Genomic DNA, 9,680 nt, shown 5'->3' with positions numbered 1-9,680 from the left:
TCCTATCTCTGTTTTCTTACCTCCTGTTTTCCTTTTGACATTCCATCCCCACCCACACGCCTTGCAGTGAAGTGTCGCTGGAGCTATGTCTGTAATTAAGAGATACACGCCCATAGGACCAGGCTGTGGGCAGCCTCTGGCCTCAAGGCCCCTCCCCTGGACAGGCAGGAAAACAGGCAGGAGACCATCTCCCCCCTGCCTCCCTCCAGGGCCCTGCACCATCCTGCTCCCTTCCCAGCTTCAGGCCATGCTTGGGCCCACTCCTGCCAGCAAAGTTTGGGAGCCGGCAGCCTCTTCTGCAGCTGTGTCCTCCCTGAGCCCTGAAGGGGGCCTCCTGAATAAAGCACCACCCCCAAAGCCAGTGGGCAGGGGCAGGGGCACAAATAAGGCCACAAGCCATAGATGTAGGTAAGTTACACAGCACGCTCCCAGGCCGGTCGTGGTGGCTCACGCCTGGAATCCCAGCACTTTGGGAGGTCAAGGCGGGCAGATCACCTGAGGTCAAGAGTTTGAGACGAGCCTGGCCAACATAGTGAAACCCCATCTCTACTAAAAATACAAAAATTAGCTGAGCATGGTGGTGGGCACCTATAATCCCAGCTACTTGGGAGGCTGAGGCAGGAGACTTGCTTGAACCCGGGAGGCAGAGGTTGCAGTGAGCTGAGATCGTGCCACTGCCATCCAGCCTGGCAGACAGAGCGAGACTCATCTCAAGAAGAAGAAGAGGAGATTTGATTGGCCAGGGCTCTGCAGGCAGTGCAGGGAACGCGGTGGCATCTGCTTCTGGGGAGGCCTCAGGAAGCCTCCAGTCATGGCAGAAGGCAAAGGAGGAGCCGTGTCTCCCGCGGCGGGAGGGGAAGCAAGATGATGGAGGTGCCACACACTCTCAAACAACCAGATCTTTCGTGAACTCGCTCATCACCATGGAGATAGCCCAGGCCTTTCATGAGGGAGCCGCCCCCACAACCCCAACACCTCCCACCAGGCCCACTTCCAACACTGGGGCTACAGTCCAACATGCAATGCAGGGGGCTCGCGTCCAGACCAAATCTGCCCTGGAGGCGACGGCATGAGGAGGTGGGGGCTCTGGGAGACTCGGCCGTGGGGGCGTTGCCCTCATGGAGGGGACAAGTGCCTGGTAAAAGGGACTGAGGGACCCTTCCATTCTTCTGGCACGTGAGGACACAGACAAGGCACCACCTTTGAGGAACGGGCTTTCACAGGACATGGAACCTGCTGGCACCTTGACCTTGGACTTCCCGGCCTGCAGAACTGTGAGGAATGAATTTCTGTTGCTGGTGAAGACTCAGTCCCAGGCATTTTGCTACAGCAGCAGGAATGCGCGTTGACGGTGCCTAAGACAGGACCCGCCTCTTACCTAAGAGAGCGAAAGCTGTGAGCTCACGTGGCCGCGAGCACTGAAGAGCCCGCAGGCTGGGGAAGCGACATTCGGTAGAACAGTGACTGAGCACTTTCCAGAACTGAGGGAAGCACGCATCCTCAGGTTGGTGAATTTCAAGAATCACGAGCGGGAGGAATAGAAATACCCCCACACGTGGAGGCGCCGTGCAGTCCCCCTGCCTCGGGAGAGGTGGACGCGGCACATGGCCGGACGCAAGTGACCCATGACCACTCGAAACGAGCTAATTGCTGAAAATGACCCCAACAAAGAGCACAGTGCACCCGGATTCTAAAATGCAGTGACAAAACCTGGATGCTGAGACCCAGAGGGCGGTGTGAGCAGCGGAAATAGGGCCAGTCTCAGGAGATCATTAAGAAAACTCTGGGCCGGGCGCGGTGGCTCACGCCTGTAATCCTAGCACTTCAGGAGGCCGAGATGGGTGGATCACCTGAGGTCAGGAGTTCAAGACCAGCCTGGCCATCATGGTGAAACCCCATCTTTTAAAAAAAAAAAAAAAGAAAGAAAGAAAACCCTGAAGAAAACATCAAAACTGAAATCCAGCCACACGCGAGGCACGCACACACACCACACTTGCCAAGTTGGAGTTTATATCCCAGGAGCCCCAAAAAAGGCTCAACGTTGGAAATTCTTAACATGAATGCGTTAAAAGAGAAAACCGTTGAGTATCTCAATCCAACATATAGTCATGATTTTTTAAAACAGATGTAAAGCAGACTTTATTCAAGGAGGGCCAAGGCGGTGGGGCCCCTGCCACGGCCTTGCAGGACTGGGCTCAGCTCCCCGCGAAAACCTTCTCACGAAAGAGGAAGTGGACATGTTCTTATAACATGGTCAGGGGTGTCTAGGAAAGGCCTGCAGCCCACGTCGTGTGGACTGCCAGAATCCAGGAGGGTGCCAGCTACGCTCCTGCGTCTGACTTTGTCCAGGGGTTCTGGTCCTCGCGTGGCCAGCCCCGGCCTGAGCCACATCTCCGGGTGGAATGTTTGGCATGTCTCCAGGAGCGGCTTCTCACATCCGTCCGCCAGGTGTCTCTGTCCAGGCCGCCTCCCCAGCGGCTCCGTGCTCCCACCTGGCCACTCATAGAAGGACACCGTTCACATCCTAAGAAGGAAACTTCCCGGCCTGAGCCCCCACTGCTCAGGCCCTCCTCCAACTAAAGATTCACCAGAAATTTCCCTGAGTTGTGCCAGGAATCAAGGGGCACCATATCATCTGTAGCCACCAAAGACACCACACTCACAATCCAGCACACGTGGCCCTGGGCAGGGCTGGCCGACTCCACACTCCACAGCCCCCACCCCAGGAACGTTTGAAGACTGAGGCATGGGCTTGGGTGCCGGTGAGTTCGTAGCGGGGATCCTCCAGCCCAGCCACGGAGTCACGGCTGTCCCTTCCCGAAGGCTTTCTCAGGCTGGGCAGGGCCCTCCCCAGGCCCACTGCAGCCAACAGACGAGGCCTCAGGCTGGCGGCGGCACGCGGGAGGGCAGGCCCAGCTCCAGCCGGGCTGGAATGACCCCGTGGTGATTGTCCTGACGTTGCAGGTGGGCGAGGCGGGCCTCAGTGTTGGGGTGACTCGGGGTGGAGAGGACTCCTAGAGGAGGGAGCTGACCCGTCCGTCGTGTCAGCACTTGGTGCCGGGACCCCCCAGGATGACCCCAGGCCCGACTCCAGCCCCTTTACCTCTCGTCTAAAGGAACACCATGTGGCACATCGAGATCCAGGAGGGGCAGCTAGAGGCTTTCCGGATGGCGAACCACGAGGAGGCAGAGGCTGTGGGGCGGCAGCTCCAGGTCCACACGGCTGAGCAGCTCTGCAGGGAGCAGGAAGCCCTGGGGAAGGTCGAGCGGAACCACCTGCTGAGGGTCCGGTAAGCGGCACCCAGACCCGCCTGTGCCCTGAAGCTCCTGCCAGCCCCTCCGCCTTCTCCCCCAGGGGTCTCCAGAACCAGCCTCGCCCTCCACATCTGCCTGGTTCCACCTCTACCCCTCCCTGCCTCCTCCCAGCTTGCTTCTCTGCCAGGCCCTTGAGTCCCTCCCAGGTGTTAGGTACCCCCGTGCACCTGCCCAGAGCCCCATCCCTCCTGAGATGCCACGGCCACCATACAGTCACCAGAGCTGGCCACCAAAGCCAGCCACTAAAGCTGGCCACTAAAGCCAGCCACAAAAGCCGTGCTCCAGCGAGACTGCCCCTCTCCTTTCCCTCCTGCAGCCCCATCCTCTTCCCAGCCAGGCCATTCTCTGGGCTCCATCCCACCTCTGGCTGCTCCTTTGCACCCCTCCCCCAGTCCCCACCCCCGGCCGTGGAGCACTCAGGCCCGTTCCCCACACATCCGCTGTGCAGCCAGGGTCCAGCCACCTACGAGGCCAGTCCCCAGGTACTCCACAGGCCATCAAGCCAGCTGTCCCAGCCTGCCGTGAGCCTCTCTCCTTGGGACCCCTGCCAGCCTCCATCCTATCCCTCATCTCATTCCGTCCCTTCAGCTGCCCAGGCCACAAACCCCTGTGGAATCCAGGCCCTGGCTGCAGACATTCACAAGGTCCGCAGCCCCTGCCTCCTCCCTCCCCACAGCACGGCTGCGCCTGCCCCGTCCTCCTCCCAGACCCCGGCCCAGCCCGGATCAAATCTTGCCTTCGGTGGCTCCCTGGCACAGGAACCCCAGTGGTGTGGAGAGTTTGACATCCATGTGGCCCACGGCACCAGCTCTCCAGGGACCCTCGCTTCTCCCAAGGGAGGCTGTGCAGGATGGCTGAGCAGGGCCCACAGCATCTCTGGGACACGTGCTCCGGCTGTGCGGGGCCTGGGGGGCAGACGGTGTGTGCAATGCTGAGTTTCCCCCTGACGGCCCTCCGGCCCCACAGGAAGTCCCTGCACACCCAGAAGGAGCATGGGCTCAGGCACCAGAAGCTGCTGGACGATGCCCGGAAGAACCACAGGGTCGCCGTGCGGTTCCTGAAGGCCTCCCTGGGAAGGTAGGGCTTCCTCTCCTGGCGTTGTCCTTCCCTTCAGTGCTCTTAGGGAGAAACCCAAGAATTCGAGTCACTTGCTTTTGTCTTGAAATTCCCCGATTTTATTATTATTATTTTGAGATGGAGTTTTGCTCTGTCGCCCAGGCTGGAATGCAGTGGCACAATCTCAGCTCACTGCTCCGCCTCCCAGGTTCTCCAGCCTCAGCCTCCCTAGTAGGTGTAGGGGTGCTGGCCCCGCAGGGCCGTGGGGTGTCCCTTATGCTGTGCTGAGATGCAGGATCCAAGAATTAAAGAGACAGGACACTGAAGAACTGGAGAAGAGCATCTGGACTTGGGGGCCAAGCCACCTGTGAGCAGGGACAGGCGAGGCCCTGAACGCCCAGAAGTGTCTGTATTTATTAGGTACAATCAGATGTAAGGGTCGTGAGTGAGGTCATCATCTATAGGCTTAGTGATAGGGCATACGTAATCACCTGAGTCACAAGCGAGGGAGCCACCCCATTGTCACCTGGGCAGAAAGGTGGGCCGTGCGCAGTAGCAGAGGGTCGTGTACAGAAAAGGGGTCCACCCCCATTAGGTGACCGAGGCAAGGAGGTGGGCTGTGTGCAGCAGGTGTCGTGCGCAACACTTCTTACCTGGGGGCTGGAGGCTTCGAAGGGTTTCTAATAGAAGGATGCTGTAAGCCAGTGCAGTGGGAGCTGACAGACGTGTGCTCTTCTCTAAGATATTTATGGGAGGATGATTTGAGCCAGCACAGAAGGGAGAAAAGACTGACAGGGTGCACAGCCGCCGCGACTGGTCACACCAGGGGGGTTCTTCTCCCTCGGTTACTTCCAGGATCTCAGGCCTGAGGCCGACTTTCCACAGGAACTGGATGCAAGGTGCTACAACTCCTTTATCAGGAGGAGAGGCTCCTGCTCCAGGCCTGCCATACGGCGTTTGCCCTTTCAGGCAGGGACGCCACCGCCTGGGTCTCTGGTTCTCGTCCTGGTCTGGCTGTTCTCCCATGTACTGCGTCTGTTCTGTGACTGCTCCAGGCATTCCTCCTAGTACAAACTACTATACGGTTGTATGGAAGGAGTCTATAAATCAGCACTAAATGTGTCGGTACAGCTCCGACTACGATACCTGTATGATTATATAGGAAGATTACATGGTACTACGTATGATTGTATATATAAGCTAGTATATAGTAAGCAGTGAGTTATATGATTATATAGAAAGATTATATGGGACTAAGTACGATCATATATATAAGCTAGATATGAGTAAGCCGTCGGTGAGTTATGCTTCAGGCACTAATTGTGCCGGGGGTCTGCACAGTTCCCCTTCCTCCATGCCCATGGAGGGTGTTACCCACAGCTGTGATTACAGGCATCCACCACCACATCCAGCTAATTTTTGTATTTTTAGTAGAGACGGGGTTTCACTATGGGCCATGCTGGTCTTGAACTCATGACCTCAGGTGATCCACCTGCCTCAGCCTCCCAAAGTGCTGGGATTGCAGGTGTGAGCTACCATGCCTGGCCCCCTGATTTTATTATTAAATCACCACTTTATCATCAAAAACCAGGAAATCTGTATTTTTAGTGCAGAGTTGCGGTTTCTTTTCTGAAGAGGACAGTGAGATGCCTGGGCGTGTTCCCGCCGGGTCCTGGTGGCTGGCCTTCCACAGCTGCACCTTCTGCCCGTCCCAGCTCTTGTGTTGTCACCGTTGATTATGTTCTGATGGAAATGGCAGCACCGAGGCTCCCGTAACGACACCCCACACAGCATCACTATGTCACTTCCTCCGTTAAAAATGTGGCCAGCTGTGGTGGCCCACGCCTCTGATCCCAGCACTTTGGGAGGCTGAGGCGGGAGGATCGCTTGAGCCTGGGTGGTCGAGACTGCAGAGAACTGTGATCACATCACTGCACTCCAGCCTAAATGACAGAGTGAGACCGCCTCAAAAAATTTTCAATGTCCTTCCTCAGAATCCGGGAGCAAGAGAAGAAGGAGGAACTGGAGTGCCAGGAGCACCTGAGGCGACGCATGGACGCTGTGGTGGCGCTGAAGGGCAGCATCTCCGCCAGCCGGGTAGGCCCCGCAGCCCCACCCATCTCTCCCGCGGCTCCCTGCCATGTCCGTCTCTGGGGTCCTGCTCCTTGGGAGCCAGGCCCATGACCCTGGACATCCAGGGCTGACCTGCACTCTTGGTGGCCCCTGGAGGTTTCCTGAGTCTGTGCCACAGTTCGGTGTGGCTCAGGGCCAGGTGCTGGCATCAGGCAGCAGCGGGCAGCCCAGCCCTGCTCTCACGGGGCCTGGTCTTGTGGGAGGAGACTGACATTCCCACAAGGCACATGGAGAGCCGGGGCAGCTCGAGGCCATGCCCTGGGGCCAAGGCTGGGGGTCCAGGCCGGGAAAATGGAGGGCAGAGTGGGAACAGCATCTGCAAAGGCTCAGAGGTGAGCAAAGGCAAGCAGGTGACGTGCAGAGACAGCCACAGCCCCATGCTCGGGATGTGCAATTTGCCAGTTGTCTACCATGGCTTCTACGGGCATTGACATTGGATTAAGGACACCTGTTCAAAGGAAAGGCCCAGTGTGTGTGTGTGTGTGTGTGTGTGTGTGTGTGCGCGCGCATACATGCAGGTACACATGTGTGTGCGTGTGTATGCAGGTGTGCATCTGTGAGCATGTGCATGTGCACGTGTGTGCATGTGTCAGCGTGTGTGTGTGTATGCAGGTGTGCAGAGTGTAGCATGTGCACATGTGCATGTATGAGCATGTGCATGTGTGTGCAGCTGTGCACGGGCGCACGTGCGTGTGTGTACAGGTGCGTGTGTGTGCAGGTGTGCATGTGTGAGCATGTGTGTGTGCACAGTGTGCAGGTGTGCAGGTGAGCATGAGCATGTGTCCGCGTGTGTTGGCGCTGTCACCTCAGTGCTTTCTATTTCCAAGGACACGCTGCGGAAGTTCCACGCATGGGGCCGTGCCAAGGCACAGCTGGCAGAGCAGAGGGCCCAGGCTGAGAAGAAGGCAATTCTGGCTCAGGGCGGGGACGCGTTCAGGCACCTTGTCCACCAGCGCCGTCGCCGGGAGCTGGAGGCCCAGAAGAGGTGAGGGTCATGGAGAAGTGCCGCTGGGAGGTGCCCGCCCAGTCAGCGGGAGCGGGGAGGGCCAAGGGGAACTCACAACGAGCAAAGCTGTGCCCTCTCCCAGGGCCCCCACTCAGGCAGCTGTGGGGCATGGGAACAGGGGCTCCAGGCCGCCACCCTTGCCCTGCCTGGGCCTGACTCGGGCTGGCCGGCCCTGCCCCTACCCTAGTCCACGTCAGCCCTCGGCCCCTTCTCCCCTCCTGGACTCTGAAACCCTGGCCCCTCTGGAGAGCTTGCACCTCCTGTCCTGGCTTCTCAGGAGAAGGGACTGGCAGGCTCTTTCCCAGCCCACCCAGAAGTCTCCAGGGAGCACCAGGCCCCCAGCCTGGGGACATTTCCACGCCCCTCCAGGGAACCTGGAACTGCTCAGCCTTCCTTGCTCACTCTGTCTGGGGCCGTCCACCTGGCTTCCTGGTGCCACTGCCTTGGACCCCCCCCAGCCCCTCTGGCCACCCTCCCACCATGACACTGCTTCTGGCTTCACTCTCTGGTCTCCCCAAAACCAGGGCCCATGCTGCCCTCTCAGACCCCCACTGTCAGACCCCACTGTGGGAACGGCTTCCTGAGATCCAGACCCTCCGGCCGGGTTCCTACAAGTCCCCTCCCTCCCACTCAGTCTGGCCTTTCCCAGCCCTGCCCATAACACTCCCTGGTGACCTCCGTGCAGACACAACCCTGTCCCAGGCTTTGCCGGAAGCTGCTCTCATCCCGGGAGCCTGGCCCTTTCTTCCCATCCTGGCCTCCCATGCACGGCTCCGGCCAGTCACTGCTTCAGATCTGCCTGGGCAGGGCTCCTGGCCCTTTCGCTGGTCGAGGCGTCCTCCTCTGGGTGCCACAGAGCCCTGAGGGCATCCTCTCCACCCCCCCCCAGTCATGATTGAGGTTTTCCACCACCCATCAGCCTGCCCACCTGGGAGGGGGTCCTGGCAGCGGCTCCACCACCTGCACGTTCCTTAGCCTGGCGCAGGTCTGGCACGTAGGAGGCACCCAGGAGGTGTGGCTGCAGGGAGTGGATGAGTGTCCTCAGCCTGGTGCCACCCTCAGTGGCAGCCCCACACCAGCCTAGAAACAAGGGCTGGGGAGAAGCCCTGGGGGCAGTCAAGGCTGCTCAGGGACTGGGCTGCTAAGGCGGGCAGGGCAGGGCAGGACAGGGCTGGGCTGGGCTGAGCTGGGGTTTAAGCCTGGATCCTCTGCTCTGGCCTCTGCCCATCTGCTCCCCACGGAACCTGCGTTCACCCCAGGACCCGGAAGTTCCCACCCCAATAGCCCTGCTAGGGAGGACCGGAGACCCCAGGAGAGTGCTAGGGAGGGGCCGCTGGGCACCATGTCACCTGGGGCAAGACTCAGGCCGGGGGCCTATCGCGCGTGTCTGACTCCCCATAGGGCCTTTGAGGAGGGGCAGAAGCTCAGAAAGCAGGAGATCGTCAGTCGGATTCTGAAAGAGGAGGCTGAGGAGGAAAAGAGGAAGAAACAGCGTCCCCCCACCAGTGCCACGCGCCAGCCAACCCTGAGGGACAAGACCTGGAAATACATCTCTGACTTTTGCGAGAAGACCACAGCCCCAGCCAACACGGACACACTGGTGAGCACGACGCCTGCCGGGGACTGAAGCCGCACACCTGCGGAGGGAGGCGGGGCCTCAGGGCGCGGGTGTGGGCAGGCGTCCTCTGAGGACCTCAGCACCACAGCCACCCTCTGAGTGGCGGCCACTCAGCTCAGGGGAAAGGGGACAAGACCCACCACAGACCCACCGCACGAGGGAGACCCACGGCTGCAGGGTCCCCCCAGGGGTCCGGTGTCCTCCGAGTCTCAGTGCCCCCACCAGGCCCCGCGTCGCCCTCGGCAGTGCTGCTGCTCACCAGGCGGGGTCCACCTTGCCTGGCCCTGTAGAGAGCCGGCTGCCAGGGAGAGGCGCGTGGCGTTCAGAACGCACGCCAGGGGTCACCCTGCAGCAAAGACTCCTGATAGCACCCAGGGACAGCTTTCCTGTCACTCATTCATTCACTCATTCATTCATTCCGTCACTCACTCCTTCCCTCACTCACTCACTCATTCACTCATTCACTCATTCCGTCACTCACTCATTCCCTCACTCACTCATTCAGTCAGTCATTCACTCATTCATTCATTCCGGCACTCACTCATTCCCTCA

The 9,680-nt window shown here is 59.4% G+C and overlaps 1 protein-coding gene across 1 annotated transcript in view; it reads left to right on the top strand.

The window, feature by feature from the left end:
* LOC116539260 (cilia- and flagella-associated protein 74-like) overlaps window positions 1-6,935 on the top strand; it is a 20,935-nt gene extending 14,000 nt beyond the window's left edge. The window contains exons 6-9 of the mRNA XM_032262006.1: window positions 3,117-3,290; window positions 4,282-4,392; window positions 6,366-6,468; window positions 6,711-6,935. Coding sequence (XP_032117897.1) covers window positions 3,117-3,290; window positions 4,282-4,392; window positions 6,366-6,468; window positions 6,711-6,935 — 613 coding nt within the window. The remainder of the gene's footprint in view (window positions 1-3,116; window positions 3,291-4,281; window positions 4,393-6,365; window positions 6,469-6,710) is intronic.
* The last annotated feature ends 2,745 nt before the right edge of the window (window positions 6,936-9,680 follow it).

The sequence above is a fragment of the Sapajus apella genome, unplaced genomic scaffold (assembly GCF_009761245.1).
Source record: "Sapajus apella isolate SASKATOON/1434 unplaced genomic scaffold, GSC_monkey_1.0 scaffold127, whole genome shotgun sequence".
In the NCBI taxonomy this organism is placed as follows: domain Eukaryota; kingdom Metazoa; phylum Chordata; class Mammalia; order Primates; family Cebidae; genus Sapajus; species Sapajus apella.
Note: the sequence above shows the minus strand (reverse complement) of the source record. Positions and strands in the feature narration are given on the sequence as shown.